We start from the raw sequence: 18,521 nt of genomic DNA, 5'->3' as shown, positions 1-18,521 counted from the left end.
ATCTCTTGTAAGATATTCAAAATAATCTTATTTTTGACAGGCTTTAGTACCCATGATATTATCAGTATTAAATCTTGTATTAACGTTTAGTGGAATTCTGGAATCAAAGCTGTTAACACCAAATCTGAGCATAATTGTATGTCTTATATTACAATAACGAAGATTTATTTTATATTCTCAACTTTCAGTGAAAATTCTTTATACATGTATAACATTATAATAACTAACTTATGATATATTTTTATATTTATATATACACTTGACAATATAAACGATGTCATTAAAAATGCTAAACACCATCGAAACAGTTGCTACCTAACACTTATACCACCGAAAATCGGCATTAAACCTCTTCCAAAACCTAGGCTCGATTTAATGCCGATTTCGCCGAGTTTATTTATATTTTTGGTTTGAGATTGAATGAGACGAATGAGAAAATATATCGTAACGTCTGAATTCTCCTAGTGACGATAAACCTGCTGTTTCATTATTTATAGCTACGTGTCGTGTAGAATGCTGCTCACCCTTTCTTCGACAGCGACTTTTCGCGATTTCCACACAAACTCGCAGACGGCTATGACGCAGGCCACGCCCATACCGCCCATGAGGACGACGAAGACTCCACCAACGTTCGCGAGTCCGAGTTCGTTTGCTGTGCTGCTGGTTTTCGTTGTTTCATCCTATAACATGTATAAGAGGTTACAGTTTCGTATTAAAAAAAAACGACTTTTTTTAATTCTAGTTAAAATTCTAGAAAAAAGTTAACTCATTCCAATGAAGTGCTCCATCATGATGATACGAAATAATTATTGGGGGTGGGAGAAGAATAAAAAGTCACATGAAGTCAAATCGGGTAAATATTTTGTAACCCAATTTGTACTTTAGATTACTGAATTTTGTGAACTGTTTTTGAAGTAGCTGACAGAATACGTTTTTTTTTCGTGCAAAATTATTTATAAAATAAAATAAAAAACATGCCAAATTGGGTTGGTTTTCAAGAAAGTTTATAACAGTCTGCAAAAAGCAATCTGAGTATATTATATAAGTAGATCGGAAGAAATAATCATCGAATAAAATGTCTATTATATTCAAAATGACATATTTTTAACAAAAAAATTCAACCGATTTCAAAAAATAAATAACGATCTAACTGAAAACAAAAAAAATAATCAAACTTAGATTTTTAACATAAACAAATGTTTTAAAATAAAACATGCACATAACACTTGTTGTAATAATTAAATAAAAATAAGCAAAATAATTATTTCACCTATCTACTACATATATTTTGTATTTTACTATATACACATAATTTAGCAATACGGAGCTAAATCAATTTATCTTTTTACAATATTATTTTAACTACCACCAACTGATCATTTCGAAGTCAGTACCGAGCAACAAATTAAATTTGTTTTGTTCATAATTTAATTTTGTTTATATATCACAGCATTTTATTATTTTTGTTTGTTTGGGCTCGGCGCCGACTTCAAGAACTCATCAGTTGGTAGTAGCTAAAATAATATTGTAATGGCATCTCATATCATAAAATTAGTGCTTAAAAAGCATACTGAATGGTTTTTACATTAAATTACTTCTGATTCTTTATCACATCAGCTTAACAATAATATTTTAAAGAAATATCTGATTATTCTGGATTAAAGGTATGCGAAAACTCTGTGTGTGCCCCACCCAACAGATTCTGAATTGGTTCCAATTGGACCACCACGGAGATATATATATATATATATATATATATATATATATATATATATATATATATATATATATATATATATATATATATACTTATACCGAGTAAATCGAATTTTTCGGCAAATTTTACATGTAAGTTCATCGAATGTTGTGTAAAGCTTATCGCATCCATGCTCCGAACGATCTCGACATGTGAATACAGGTTTCTATATTTTAAAAATGATTTTGATAACGAGTACAAACAAAGTTGTTAAGGAGAACTCACTAAAAAACATTGAACACGAGGATTTGAAGGCATTACTCGATGGGGATGGCTAATCACTACAACTGATACGTTTAAGCCAAGCACTGTGTGAAAAATCAACAGAATACGTGCAAAGACACAACAGTATTTCAACATGACCACGTTCTATCACATATTGTAAAATCACTGCAAAAAGCAGTGCTTCACTTCTTATGAACGCACCAAAAATGAGTCGATTAAAAGATTCATCGTTTTTTTCGAGATGGAATCTGTAAATTTCTTGGAAGGTGGGAGAAAGTAGAGATTATTAATGGACAATACTTTGAATAAAATACATTGTACCGATCTTTCAAAATAAACTTTCAGATTATAAACAAAACTTAAAAACAATTTTAAAACTAATTTATAGTCCTGGTTTTTTTGTTCCTTGTTGAATTTTTGTTCTTTCGTTATTGAATATATATTGAGTACGTATTCGATCTAACTATTGTTTTTTTAATACTGTTTGTTGGTAGCAAATATTCGAATTAGTATATAATATTAGGACATAATCTCTCTACATTATCTTCAAAATATATACCAAAATCATAAACATTTATTTGTAAGTTCTATTTGTATTTCAAAGTAGCTCCCTTACCCTGCAGGCTCCTCCGCCTCTTTTCTCTTTCCACCACCTGGTTTTTAGTATATGTAGCTTTCCTTCTTCTTGTAGTTTTAGAATAGCTCCACTGATTGCAGTCCTAAATGGAGAATCTGTAAAATAAAAACATTTCATTAAAATTGAGGAAAACGTGGAAAGACGGAAAATATGAAAAACCCAAAAATATTTAAATAAATGGTAATCCAAAAACTGGACTGACTAGTCATAGTATCTTTTAGGTAACTCTAGCATGTAGAGTAAGCTTATATAGGAGCATTTCTTTTTAATTTCATCCTAGGTAGCATTCCTTAAAAGATAAAGGTAAATTATGAAAGCGGTATAGTTTATATAGTATGTATAGTAAATCTTAATATTTTTTCTTTAGAATTATAATAAATAATTCAGCAGGAATATTATCCAATGGAAATATTAACTTTTTAACTAGCCTAACAATAGGTACTGTTAACATTAATTGCTGGGCCATAGAGTTGTAGAATAAACGAAAAAATTTTGAAAATTGAAAGTATATATCATCAGAAATTGTACGTCTCAACGATATCTCAATGAAGTATTCAATAATAGAAGAGAAATAAGTTATTATCGACTAACTAATTTGGAATCATTTTCTTTTTAAATTTCCATAAATACTTTTGTGAACAAACTAAACTTTTCATAAGAAAGTCCATAACAGTCAAATAACTTTCAAGTATAAAAAAATTCATCTGACAAGATGCCTGTCACTCAAAAATAGTTCCGGGTTTCTGACAGCGTAATTCGATTGCCGCACTATCCAACTGACGTCTGTCATTTAGTTGTCGACTTAGCGTACGATCAACTCCACCGAGAGCATATCGCTTGAGATGTGGTCGAGGAAAACGCCCCCTTATATGTTACTAGTTTCCCGAAGTGTGAAAAATCTATTTGTTGGAGGTTATGTGGGGTCAAGGAACTCGCACACGGACGTGAGAGTGCCGGATTTCAGTAAACACATGAGAAAGAGCGTGGAGGAGAGCCATGCCAATGCTAGCGAAAGTGCAGATGGTCGCAGACTTTGTACGTACATGTTAACAGGAATGTACCTGACCGCAGGATTGTACGGGGCTAAAAGCGAAATAACAAGGTAAAATGTTTAGATTTGAATTCTAATGTTGCAGTTTCTACGATGTTAATGAAATAAAAATGAATACATGTTAAAATCGAATGAGTAGTGTATCAAGAATAAAGACGTTGATTTCGTAATGAATGTGTGAATGTTTTTGAATAATATATATTTTATAACTAGTATATGTTAAGTATATATTACTTACTAGAAGAACCAGTAAACATTGTATCACCTAAATGTATCTATTAAATGTTCTGTTTGTTAACAGTAGCAATAGCCACTTGTGTTTTGTCAGGTCTGATGACAATATTATTCCTGTCAGATGGCATCTGCTCTAGTGCTATTTCCAACATTTTACAAAATCTATAGCTACAGATTTGAACGGCTTCCCATCAAATCAAATAAAAATCGATAGCTTGTGCGAAATATCATCTAATCATCAATAATATTAACACTAGAACACAAACAAAGAAGCCTAATATTACTAACGGGGACATGTTCAGATGGCCCTGAATCGACAATAAAACAAATTCGGTCTGCTGCAAAAGAAGCTACCCCAGAATCAAGAGGGAAAGCATAATATGTGGTAGACTACCACTTGAAATAAGAAAATTGATGAAATGAAAAAAAAGAAAGACGAAAAGCCAGAAGAATAAGGCGTGGAACTAGAAATCCTGAAGACAAAACGATATGTAATAGAATTAGTAGTCAGACAAATCAAAAGATTAGATAATCTACACAGGGTTACTTCGAAAAATATGTAAATTAATTAAGCCCGGACGCAGACAAAGATTACTCGCCGTGGAAAGCAAATCCAAGATTAAACTTGGGATTTAAAAGACCAATTATTAGAATATAACCTATTAAAGGTGATCAAAATAAACTAATTTATTCGCACAACATTTGGTTAAGCATTGCAACCGAATGATATAAAATTTACAGTAGATACTTGTTTATCAGCCCGATGTGGCTGTAAATCTGATTTCTCCAATGAAAGTTGGCACAGAAATTCACAACAATTTCAAATCTAAAAAACCTCGTGGAATTGATGATATTTCACCTAGGTTATTGATTATGCCTGTCTGAGACTGAAGCATGTTCCGGAATGTTGCTGAAATAATTATGCTCAATATCCTGGCAAACCGGAAAAACAAGTCGGATATTACAGTCCTATTTCAAAATTATTTGAGAAATTTGAGAAACAGCTGTTAAAACATATAAAACGATTTACAAGAATACCAGATTTCCAGTTTGGATTTCGAAATCACCACTCAACAGTGGAACAAGTGCATATAGTAACAGCGGTTGTTTAAAAGGAATTCGAAGAAAAGGAATACTGTCTTGCAATATTCTTGGACGAAAAGGAAAAATCTGTCTAATATAGATTACGAATTGTCATTGAAGAAGAATGTGAAATGAATATATATCTCTAAGGAAGTTCTAATAACTTAACATTTTAATTTTTTTGAGTGATATATAGAAACATCCGTATACAAGACTATACTAGTATTTAAAGGTATTATCAAAAATATCTTTGTGTAATTAAATTATAATATTATATAATGTCATTATGAGGGACTGGCTTAAATTAATATATATAATAATATATAATAACATTTAAGTGGTGCCAATAAGATATGTCTTCTGGATATTTTTGAGTTGCTATTAAAGTGATAAATAAACTCACGTTTTCAGATTCGCAACTTATATGTGGGCATCAGCAGATGTTTTAGCAATGGCTAAAATCGAAATAAAGCTAAACGATATACCAGAAGACAAGCACGTTACCTTCAAATGGAGAGGAAAACCTTTGTTTGTCTGGCATCGTAAGGACGAGGATATTGAGAAGGTTTTTTTAAAATATTTTTTGCTCTTATTATTGTTTGCTGGAGGCTACGCAACATTGTATTGTATATTTCAGGTGCGTAGTATACCAATTTCTACGCTTCGTGATCCTGAGGAGGATGCTAAAAGAGTTAAAGACCCTAAATGGTTGGTAGTTCTAGGGGTTTGTACTCATTTGGGTAAGCATTCTTTTCATAACTTTACATCTATATTGTCTGCTTCTTTGCTAACAATATACTTGTTGAAAATGATTGATTTATTACCTTTCCAAGGTAATCTACTTGATATAGATACTAAGTAATAATATATTCTATAACGCGGTATGCTGCCCGCTGACTGACTATCAATTAACGATCATGTTGAAATACAAAGGTCAAAGGAAATATATATATATATATATATATATATATATATATATATATATATATATATGTATATATATATATATAGTAATATCCATTTCCAAACATATTTCTCAAGCATTTTCTCCTTCTAAAAAAGCATAGTTTAAAATTCAGTCAACATTTTTACAGGCACTATAAATATAAAACTGATCAGCAATATTAATATCTCCTTCTAATTAGAACCTTCTACGTAAAGGTTGTTTAGCATGAATAATAACAAAAAGTCACACATTGTTAAATCTCGCACTTACGAATATTTTTTCACTCTTCGACACAACGATGAGAATGCTGAACTATTAGAAGCACATTTAGCTAGCGTATTTCAGCCGAATGATATAGATCCTACAATAAATATAAATCCTTTATCTTAGCCCGATGTAGCTGTAAAACTGATTTCTGCAATGGAAGTTGCCACAAATATCGACAACTTCAATCTTCTAAAGTCTTCTGGAATTGATGATATTTCACCTGGTTTGTTAAGATAGCTGCCACGAAAATCAATAATCATGTTGACATATATATTTAATGCCTGTTTGAGACTGAACTATGTTCCGGAAGTCTTAAGGTTGCTCGAATAATTATGCCTAAAAATCCTGACAAACCGAATTGAATTTCGAAATCACCACTCAACAATCGACCAAGTGCACAGAGTAAGAGCGGTTGCTAAAAACTTGCTGCAATATTCCTGGATGTCTCACAAGAAAACTACAGGTAGCGGTCAACACGATCTACAAATGGACTAGAGACTGGAAAATATAGCTTAATAGCTCCAAACTGTCCATATTAATTTTGAGTTGCGGCAAAGTGACAAAAAAATATATTACTTGACGGATGTGTGATTCCTCAAGCAGAATCAGCCAAATACCTCGGAGTATATATCGATGGAAGATTAAACTGGAAATATCATATTAGACAAAAAGCAAAGCAGGTTATACTCTAAGTCAAACCACCGTCCTGGTTAGTAGGAAGATAATCTCAACTAGACCTAAAACTAACAAATAACAACGCACTCAAGACACAGTTCCACGATTAAATACAATTATCACTACGTAACTAATGAAGAGCTGCACGATCAACTCGAATTCAATATACTCTAGATTTTTTCAAACGTGAAATTGGTTGCTAAATGAGACCAAGATGGAAGTAATATAGCTACTGGACAACACGTAGGAAATCAGAAGTTTACCAGTTTTTTTAAGGAACCCAACAACACGAACTTGTTTAATGTATAAGTGTATTTTTTACCTTAGCTCAAGTAGATTAGTTTTATTCTAATTTTGGAAATAACCTGTCAATTAAAAAGTTTCCGGCCTACCATAGTAAAACACATTTTTTTGGCAAAATTAGCTCCTTTTATTCAACATAATTCCCTTCAAGGGTGATACACTGATTATAGCGACCCTCCAAATTTTCGATACCATTTTTTAATACGATTTTTCTATTAGTTCAAAATAGGCCTCAGTTTCGGCGATAAACTCTTCATTCGACGAAAATTTCTTCTCAGCGAGCATTCTTTTAAGATCTGAGAACACGAAATAGTCGCTGGAAGTCAAATTCATGGATTTTTGTCATAAATTTTACTGACTTGTGACGCGGTCCATTGTCTTGGTGAAGAGCACTTCTTATCTTTTTCTACAAATGCGGCAGTTTTTCGGCGATTTCGTCCTTCAAACGGTCCAATAACGCTATGTAATAGTCGCTGTTGATGGTCCTTTCTTTTTCACGGTAGTTAATACGCCAATAAAATACAGACGCCATAATCTTGCCAGCCGGACTGGACTTTGGAGTGAAATGATGGAGCCATGTTTCCTCCATTGTCACCTATCGACACAAATACTCGGGTTTATTATACTTGATAATCTTCACACACTACTCTGAATCATCAACTCGTTCTTGTTTTTGGTCAAAACTGAGCTCGCGAGGCACCCACTTTCCACAGAGCTTTGTCATACCCGAATATACGTGAATGATACGATGTATACTTTCAGTTGATATCTTTAGAGTGTCTGCTATCTCATTTAACTTCAAATTACGGTCATTCAAAATCATTTTGTGGATTTTTAAAATGTTTTCGTCGGTAACAACCCCTTTTGGGCGTCCACTGCGTTCACCATCTTCGGTACTCATTTCACCATGTCTAAATTTAGCTTACCAATCCTGGTTCGTTTTCCTGGTACAGTGTCCGGATACTCAGCATCAAGTCTTTGCTTCAACTGTAATTTTTCCCTTCAAAAAGTAATATTTTATCAACACGCGAAATTCCTTTTTATCCATTTTTTTCACAATAACAAAAGTTGCTTCACTCAAAATGCTATAATTCACAAAAAACTAATGATCCGACAGCTGTCAAATAATACGCGCATCTTTTGAGGGTTGGGGACAAACTAAAAACCGTATGGATTTAATTCTAGTAGCGCCATCTATATGCCTGGCCGGGGACTTTTCAATTGACCTGTTACATAGTGATGTATCAAGCCCGTACACGTTTTGCTTATATATTAATACAAGTACAACAGAACAGTAGTAATAAATTAATTTGTGAATTAAAATTGTACAGAACATGTCTAATATATGTTAAGATGTAATTATTAAACAAAAATACATGCATTATTACGTTGCAGCTTTCATAATAATTTCGAATTAGAACACAACCAATAGAACCATTTTAATTTTTTCTATGTAATCATGTGATTTTATTGATAATCTTCTTAAAGTCATACGAATAACAATAAATTAAATTATAAAGTTTCAGTTAATTTGACGTTTGATTTGCTTATTTGATTTTCTTCAGATATTAACACCTCACGTACTACTAAAATTAATATTTACTTTTTATGTTCAAGGTTGTGTACCACTCTCGCATCAAGGCGACTTTGGCGGTTACTACTGTCCCTGTCACGGATCCCATTTTGATATTTCTGGAAGGGCCCGCAAAGGTCCTGCACCTTCGAATCTAGTGGTGCCGCCCTATAGCATCGTGGGCGATACCCTGATAGTGGGTTGACGTTCTTGTACTGTAGCATTTATAAATAAATATATCCATTTCGATTCTCCTCTGTCCCTGATAATTATCGCAGATGTGTTAATAGTAATATCTAAATGGAGGGTCCTCTTACAAAAGGGATCCAGTCACAAAGGACCAAGATACGTTTCAATGCCCGTTGTCGAATTTGATATTAATTAAATGTGATTATGAAATGTGCTGTGCCGTAAATTTAGATATGGGTAGGACTGACAAGCGATGGCATAATTATTACAAAACGGAACGAATAAGCTCATTAATTGTTAACTATTATAAATATCTGCACTATATAAATATGGGAATGAACCATTTACATGTTTGATATTATACATATGTAAAAATTTGCTACTTTTTTTTGAAATATAGTTTTTCAAAACATTTTATATCAACAGCTAAACTTTTAATTATTAAAGTATAATTAATACTCTAACATTTGCTACTTTTTTAACGCGTTAGGAAAAAAGAAATTTCGTTTATTTCATGTTTTAAGTGAATTTGTTAGCTTGTTACAATAATAATACAATAATCAGTGAAATATGTTTTGCATAATGAGTTTCTGATAATTTTCTAGTAAAATTATATTTTCGTCTGCAAAATTTCTGGCTGAACTGAAAAGCTGAAGCAAGCGTACCATTAACCTTCCGTCTTTGCTCTATTGAACATCTTCAATAAGGCTATCTGTATAACAGTGTCTGACAATGACACCCCCATCTTCTGATGACATCTTTTTTTATTACATCTAACAGGTCAATTGAAAAATTCCCCAACCGGACATATGGATGGCGCTACTAGAATTAAATCTATATATTTTTCAGTTGTCCTTAACCCTCAAAAGATGCGTGTATAATTTGACAGCTGTCAGATCATTAGTTTGTGAATTATAGCATTTTGAGTGAAGCAACTTTTGTTATTGTGAAAAAAATGGATAAAAAGGAATTACGCGTGTTGATAAAATATCACTTTTTGAAGGGAAAAAGGTACAGTTGAAGCAAAAACTTGGCTTGATGCCGAGTTTCCGGACCCTGCCGCAGGAAAATCAACTATCAAGGATTGGTAAGCTAAGTTTAGATGTGGTAAAATGAGCACCAAAGAGGAACAAAAACATTTAAAACTTCCACAAAATGATTTTCAATGACCGTAAATTGAAATTAAATGAAATATCAGATACTCCAAAGTTATCAGCTGAACCCGTATATCATATCATTCACGAATATTTAGGTATGAGAAAGCTCCGTGCCAAGTGGGAGCCGCGCGAAGTCACTATTGACCAAAACATCGACGAGTTGATGTTTCGGAGTAGTGTTTGAAGATGATCAAGCGTAATAAATCCGAGTTTTTGCGTCGATATGTGACAATGGATGAAACGTGGCTCCATCATTTCACTCCGAAGTCCAATCGACAGTCATCCGAGTGGACTGCACACGATGAACATGCTCCAAAGCGTGGGAAAACGTAACAGTCGGCTGGCAAGTTTATGGTGTCTGTATTTTGGGATGCGCATGGAGTAATTTTCATTGACAACCTTAAAATGGGAAGAACCATCAACAGCGACTATTATATAGCATTGTTGGGCCGTTTGAAGGACGAAATTTCCGAAAAACGGCCGCATTTGAAGAAAAAGAAAGTTGCTTCACCAAGGCAATGCACCGTATCACAAGTTGGTGATAACCATGGCGAAATCCATGAGTTGGGCTTCGAATTGCCTCCTCATCTACCGTATTCTCCGGCTCTGGCCCCCTGTGACTCAGATTTCCAGTTCTCAGATCTTAAAAAAATGCACTCTGGCAAGAAATTTTCGTCGAATGAAGAGGTGATCGCCGAAACTTAGGCCTATTTTGAAGCAAAGGACAAATTGTACTACAAAAATAGTATCGAAAAGTCGGATGGTCTCTATAATCAGTGTATCATCCTTTGAGGGAATTATGTTGAATAAAAAAAAACTAATTTTTCCAAAAAAATTTGTTTTACTATGGTAGGCCGGGGACTTTTTAATTGACCTGTTAGCATTACATTGGTTTAGTTCAATTTTTATTTACAAATTACTCTATTATAATCATCAATAAATCGTTATGTGTGTCCGAAACTAAAATTAAATTAGACTACTTAAGCAAATATTAAGAGTACAATTCTACACTATACATGTTCATGTGGCTTGGTTCGCTTTAATTTTCTGATTTCCCGCTTGTTGTCCAGTAAACACATTTCTTCCACTTTGATGTGATTTGGTAACCTTATACAATTTTTTAGTGTAGATAACTTCGTAAATCGATTTCGAGGTATTGGTTGTTATGGTATGGTTGGATTATTAATTGGTTTAGTAGTTTGGCGCAACCCCATATTAGAAACCTATAAGTAAAAATAGGCTTTAAAATGAGCTAATAAACCAAATACTTTGATTTTACGTCAACTTGGAAGTATCTTCAAACTAGCGAGTTCGGTTTTGAGCTTACCTGCTCTGCTTTTCGTTTAATACTATGATTTCAATTTAACTTACCATGGAGATGAATGTCAAAGCATTTTACAGGTTATGATTGAGGAATCGTATGTATATCAAATGATATAATTATGCTTTTGTAATTTCGTCAGAACGCAAATTTGATTTGGACAATTTTCCAGTCCCTAGTCCATTTATAGATCTTGAACTTTTTTACACTCTTAGGCATATATGTAGCGAGGATCTTTTGCCATAGTGACCCTATTATCCACATATTATTGGTATATAGGCAGTGTAAAGTGGCCCCAGGACACTACCGCTCAAAATTCCAGCCTAAATAGCTTTAAATAGTGAGAATGTTCCCTTATAAGAAACCATAAATAAAATATGTCTTCAGCAATTTTCTAATTTTGTAAATTAGTCCTAAATGCATTTTCAATAGGCGTTGTTACTCTATGCATTTGGCTGGTTCTTGAATACAAACTATGGTATTTTAAAAAGTAGTTCAATTGAGATTTCTCAAATAATTTGGATATCACAGATAGCAGTGATATAGACTTATATAATCCGAATTATTTTGCCAGTTTATCAGGATTTTTTAAGTATAAATATTTTTTTAGTTACCATAAAATACCATAGGGTTTCTTAGCCAATCCTTAATTATTGCTAATTATAATTCTGATTATAATGCTGATTATATTAATACTTAAGGTAATTTAAAATGTTTGGCGGGTCACTAACCACCAAACTGGGTTGTTTAGCAATATAGTACCCCAGGTTTCTCCTAGGCCAACAGCAATTAATTATGTTGAAATTTAGAGATCCAGTGAAAGTTCGAATTAAATGACCTCTAAAGGTCCCACAGGTAGCACTTAACAAATTCGTCGATCGATTATTTTTTTTATTCATTTATATTGAAATTATTTTACAGTAAAATTGATTTCGAGACTGAATTTTAATTTAAAAATATATTTATGAAATTATTTTCGCTTTCTTGGGAAAGGAGAAATATATTATTTATTTATTGGTTTGATATAAATTACATAAAAATAATAAATAATAAATGGGGCCGTCTAGATGATCTTGCAGTTATAATCGCAAGCCTTCATGGGTTATTGTTGGTCACGTTCTATTTTATGGAATTAACTTACTAATTAATAGTTTGGCTATATCCGAACAGCTCATCATTAGAAATTCATCTTCAATCTTACCAAATATTTTCTGAACATCAATATGTGCTTTGCAGATGTTTGTGAAGATTTTCCAGTATTTATATGATCGTAATTTTTACCCATTACTGTTGCATTAAATTATTTGTTTCAAAAATAGTTTGATTTCGTATCGTTCCGTTAGAGATCCGCAAATGAAAATCGATCCATTGATTTATATACATTAAATTCAAGTACCGCGCTTCTTTTATTTCATGTTTAAAATAATTTTATGATCGTGTCATAAAAGAACTAGTTTAAACGGTTTCTTACCGGAGAGTCAGAGTTTTCACTTTATACTTTGAGAATTCTCTAAACTATTTTAATAATTGATGTTTTAACATATTATAAATTTAATATTTCTAATGGTTTATTTACTAAAGATGTTTTAACGGCTGAGCGTAATTTCTTTGTCATTTCTAAACGATGAAGCACTAAGACCATTGTTTTATGATAAATTTATTGAATAATTTTTTTTGGTGAATATTTATACTGTGGGTTAATTAATGCCACATTATCATTATTATATATCATTGGAAATTGGTTTGTTTTAAGAGAAATTCGTCATCAAAACTCTGTTTCTTCAGGGTTTTTGAGTATTCGAAATTATTTTTGTTATATACTATTTTTTCAAACCAAATACCATAATGATATAAATAATTGATGTTGATATATTTTATAAAAGTTCATACGTGTACCAATTTATTCTTGGAAAGAAAACTTTTACCTTTATCTATATATAGAAATTTCTTGTTCGGTAAACTGGGATGTTTACGAAACAAAATTTTGGACAAATTGGACGACAAAAATAGAAAAAAAAGTATTTCCAAAATATACAGATTAAAACATGATTTTTTTTATCAAAAAGTATTTTTCTGAATATTTAGGAAATATTTAAATATAAAAGGTTATTTTTAAGTTTCACAGTCAAAGGTCTAGCAAGATTTTCACCTGAAAATCTAAGTTTTATGATATTGAGAATATCTAGGCAAGGAGGTAGAAGTTAACGAGAACATATAAAACCTTTCCGACATTTTGTAGAAGACACGCAATTCACATTCACATTCACAATAAATGTCCAACTTGTGGAGTAGCATAGAACAACGAAATTCTATATAAAAAAAGTGGTAACCAACCAGGTTCTTTTGTCCTTTATTAAATGAAAAAATTCATGTCCTTCGCTAAAATTGGAGACACAGTCTCTTCAGAAATTTCTTCTATAGTTAACTGGCCCATTAGACTTTACCAAAAGCTACAATGACATAAAAAAGGATGACAGCAGATGATAAAATATTATCTTAATTTTATGTATTATTTTGATCAGCGACCTCTATAGGTGAAAATAAGAAATATTAATATAAAAAACTTGTAGTTATACAGCCTTTAATGGACGTAATATTTCTCTATTTAAAATAACGACTTTCTCTTGAAATATTTCTTTGAGATATTTACAGATACTCATCATAGACTGCTCAAAATTGCATTTTCGACATTTTTCGACACAAAATGTTTGATGTTTGAATTCAAAAAAGCTGTTGTTTGATATCAGAGTATTTGGTATTAAATCAAAGCCAAACAAATGTCGGTTTTGATTTCAACAATTCAAAATCAATTGAATATACCATTTCGGCCCTTTTCAACATCACTTTTTCATTGTTCCTATGGCCTATTGAGATTGCGCAGCAGAAGTAGAAATCATGTAGTTAGTTAAGGATAGCCATCAACACTGAAGAGGAATATTAACGGCTAGAAAATCGTACTATGCAAATGGTAAGATCAACAAGATTTAGTATATTGCGAGCTGCTAAAACGTAATAAAACTGTTACTGTATAATGTCTACCGATACTAAATAAACAAATTGAATTAGTGATTGTTGCAAAAAAGATCAGCAATAACCAAGATTAGACGCAATGTCATGCTCTTACATGACAACATTCGGCCAGATGTTGCAAGAGTTGTGAAGGATATAGTGTTGCATCTCTAATGGTAGGTTGTGCTGCACTTCAGAGTTAGAATCCAGAAATAGGCCAGTAATGTGTTTATTTTTGAGAATCTAGAAGGAATTTTAGACAGGGATTACTTACAAACTAACAAAAAAAGGTTGAATTGTTACTGCAGTGTTTTGGATTAGCTAAATTTAAATATTTGTTAAGTTGTTCCTGCGAACTCCAGGACCTACTTTGTGCCTATTTCTCGCAACTAGCGTGCCCGTGTTTGCCAGACAATTTCATTTCAAGGAACAAGAGAGCAGTTAAACGGAATTTCCCCATTATCAAATTTTACGGCCTTATTTGTTTAGTTTTGTGGCGGTTTTATAACGACGCCCTCCTTCGAAGAGTTCATTATTTTTGCGAGATAAGAAGAAAATTGTAAAAGCCATCTTTTACGATGACTTAATGGCATTGGTAGGAAACTTTTTTATGGAGAGCAAATGTCTCTCCGTCCTATTGAAATGGGGTGTGATCTATTTTTGAGATGTGAAATGAGAATCGTTTTACAGTTGGCGTTAAAGATGTTTCAATGAGTCTAAATTAATTTTAATGGATTTCGTATCGAAATATCGTATACTATAAGCTGCTAAAACTTAGTGAAACCATTAATGGGGATGGTCATCGATTAAAATGGATTCGTTTGTGCCGAGCTATGTGAAAAAAAAAGAAAAATACGAGCAAAGGTACAACAATATTATCCTTCAGCATGATAACGCCACACATTGTAAAATCAAAATTGCAACATAGGTGAAAATATACTTAGAAATATTAAAATGGGAAGTGCTCCCCACCCGTCTTATTCTCCACGCCTTGCGCCTTCTGATTACTAATTTCTCTAACATGATTCGTGACTTATATGAGCAACGCCTATATTTTATTAACCTATATTTATTTCTTATGAGGATAGCAAAATATGGACCGGTTTGCGGAAAGCCTCAAAAGATTCATTGTTCTTTTGAAATGGAATCCCTAAATTGTCGGAACGAGGGAAAAAAGTAGATGGATAATACTTTGAATGAAATACACTGTATAGATATTTTGTATAAAGCTTCGATTTTTTTTTAATCCCTTAAACTAAATTATAGGCTTAATTAGAAAAAAAACCATTATCGAGATAAAAGATGCAAGATAACAATTTTCTTATCATTTCCAATACCAGTCAGCTCAAAAAAGTAGATGAAGGTTTCTAGATTAATTTGATCGAGTCCCCTGGGTATGTAGATTTCTCTTCTGAAATATCTACTACTTTTCGTCTAATTGATGGTGGTTTTGTTGTAGTAGATTATGTCTCGGGTGTATGTGTACCAATTGAAACAGTCTTACGTCAGGCTATCGCCGAATGTATTAACCCAATCTTGATAATGAATAAGATGAGTCGCGCCTTTTTGGAATTGCAAATGAATTCTGAAGAACGTTATCAAAATTTCAACTTATTGTTGAAATCTTAATGTTATTGCCACTTACAAATATGATGGCGGTTCAGTTTGTTTATGGTAATCCTAGCAGAGGTTCTATATATAGATTTTGGATCAGATCTTCACAGGTTGGCCTGGATTTTAAAACATTTCTTTGGAATGTATATCGTGGTAGATCCACTTTTCAACAGCAATTACAGTATGCTATAGAAAACTCTTAATTTCTTGTTTGACAAGCAATGAAACCGTGATGTTGAAACGATTTGAAATAGCATATTCTATATAATAGCATATTACCACATGAAAATATCTGGAAACCGTTGTTTCATTAACTATTAAGTTGTGTAAAAGCTCCTTGAGAGGCTGATCTATGATTTGGCCAAATAGGCCTTAGCAGTTATTGATTTTTAACTTATTTGATTTTCCAAGCAGTTCTTGACTATCAACATCAAAATCACTGCTTTTAAATTCTTATAACCAAAATCGATAATTGGGATATGATGGAGCATCATCATCAAAAGTTTATAAAACTTTCTGTTGAACTTTGACAGCACATTGCGTCAGATCAAAAAATAAAGAAGTACAAATTTATAAAATCTAAATCGAATCAAAAGCATCGAATTTAACAGTTAGGTCAGGTAGTTTTATAGTTATTGACATTTATTCTTCGTATTTTCACTAACAGACATCTCTGATCAAAATATATTCAATCATCTAATAATTATACGGGAAAGTTTACTGAAAATTTAATAAAAACAAATTTATTGTCTTACTTGGAGGCATCGCTATTCCATATCCCTTCGAATCCAGCATTCCACCAACTTGAGTGAGTTCGCAGTTCCTTTCGATGACGTACTCGATGGAAGTTGACTCCATCAGAAATGCGTAGCTTCCCTTTCCTTTAACCACTTGCTCGACGCCTTCTTGATTGCTTGATGTGAACACAGATGGACGTTGGGATTCCATGAAAGCCCACATTCTTTGGTACGTCGAAAAATTAGAATCCTGTTAAATATTTTGATGTGTAATGTCTTGTCGATAGGAGATAATTCTTGATGTTTACCCTGAAGAAAGCGGCTGTGGATCCTCCACGGAGAGCACCATATTTGATTTTAGTTTGTTTGGCTAAATCCTCAGCGCTTTCGATGGGTGAGTCCATACGTTCGACAGTGAGGAAGGCAGCTAGGTTGGCAGTGTAGGAAGAGATCATAATTAGCGTGAAGAACCACCACATTCCGGCTACCATTCTTGTTGATACCGCTCTAGAGATAAGACAAATATAAATTGTTTAATCAAAATATTGTTATAATGATGAAATATAATAATATGATGTAAACAACATAGAAGCATACAAGCAAAATTGCAACGCAACTGCAAAGCAAACAAGCACGTGCATGAACAAATAAAAATACGATAATTATTCTACATACTACACTTACTATGCATACCATAATTATACAGTTATACTATTAAAATATGGAACCCATGCTTTAGTAGTATGAATGTTACCATTTTCATTCATATTTTGAAGCCTTTTGTTAACAATAGTCCATTTTGTGATATTTTTATGCATTGTTTTGTCATACGTACACAAATTTAATTGGTGCAACTTGTTACATCCGTTGCCTTTTGTCTTTCATTATTTTAATTTTGTTATTTAAAAAGTACAAAAATTAGACTTAAATGTTTGAATTCATAATTAAATTTATTACTTTTCCATCATGTATCGGCTTTTAACTCTATAGCTGTGGAAAATGTAATAGTGATTCTTTTTTTAAAAAATATTTTAGGATTGCAATGTTTTTCTTCAGTACATTTTGAAAATAGAATTCTCTGAAATTATTTAAGGTAATTAAAATTATTATGTGCATTTCCCTAAAACATGTATAAGTGGAGATTTAGTTTCTGTACAGAGAAAAATATGGTTATTTAGTAACTACCAAATCAAATAAATTTTAAGTTACATTCAATAAGCTAGATAACTAGATAAATATATATCAAGAGTCAAAGCCTAATTAGAAGAGAGTCTTTTTATAGAGTCTATTGATAAACAATCGTTTCTATTTATATAGTTAAATAGTACATGTTTATTGTTGTATAAGTTTATATACTAAATCCCTCTATATAAAAACGCTAACCATGAAAATATGGATATCTATATGATTAAATATTTACTTTTCAATTAATTCGGTTCCAACCTTGAAGAGTCAGTGATTATTGGTTACAGAAACCAATAGAGATAAAAAACAGCTTTAGCAATCTTTCAGAAGAAATTGAAGAGAATATACAAATAAGCCCTCAAAAAGTTGTTCCCAAACCACAACCAATAACAGTCTATAAGGTAGGACTAATAAAACACATCCATGATCTATTGAAACCATTACTACGAACTACACAATTAAAACAGTGAGCTATGAAACAATAAAAATCCAAGAGTTCGAACCGGAGCACTTTAAAGTTCTACTAATAGAATTAGATGAAAGAAGCACACAATACCAT

General features: G+C 32.3%; 2 protein-coding genes across 2 annotated transcripts in view; one reads left to right on the top strand and one right to left on the bottom strand.

The window, feature by feature from the left end:
* Window positions 1-18,521, bottom strand: part of LOC143200961 (glutamate receptor ionotropic, kainate 2) — a 196,886-nt gene that overhangs the window by 6,834 nt on the left and 171,531 nt on the right. The window contains exons 14-17 of the mRNA XM_076411779.1: window positions 17,086-17,284; window positions 16,796-17,027; window positions 2,598-2,713; window positions 525-680 (exon numbers count right to left, since the gene is read on the bottom strand). Of these exons, the coding sequence (XP_076267894.1) occupies window positions 525-680; window positions 2,598-2,713; window positions 16,796-17,027; window positions 17,086-17,284 (703 nt within the window). The remainder of the gene's footprint in view (window positions 1-524; window positions 681-2,597; window positions 2,714-16,795; window positions 17,028-17,085; window positions 17,285-18,521) is intronic.
* LOC143200950 (cytochrome b-c1 complex subunit Rieske, mitochondrial) lies at window positions 3,395-9,323 on the top strand. Its single transcript, XM_076411754.1, has 4 exons — window positions 3,395-3,720; window positions 5,398-5,551; window positions 5,624-5,726; window positions 8,795-9,323. The coding sequence occupies exons 1-4, from the start codon at window positions 3,461-3,463 to the stop codon at window positions 8,953-8,955; spliced, it is 678 nt and encodes a 225-aa protein (XP_076267869.1). The 5' UTR covers window positions 3,395-3,460; the 3' UTR covers window positions 8,956-9,323.

This window comes from Rhynchophorus ferrugineus, unplaced genomic scaffold (genome assembly GCF_030347505.1).
Source record: "Rhynchophorus ferrugineus isolate W39M unplaced genomic scaffold, kcgeb_rfMv2 rfM1, whole genome shotgun sequence".
NCBI classification, from domain to species: Eukaryota; Metazoa; Arthropoda; class Insecta; order Coleoptera; family Curculionidae; genus Rhynchophorus; species Rhynchophorus ferrugineus.
The sequence above is the reverse complement of the archived record's forward strand: the minus strand, read 5'-3'. Positions and strand labels throughout refer to the sequence as shown.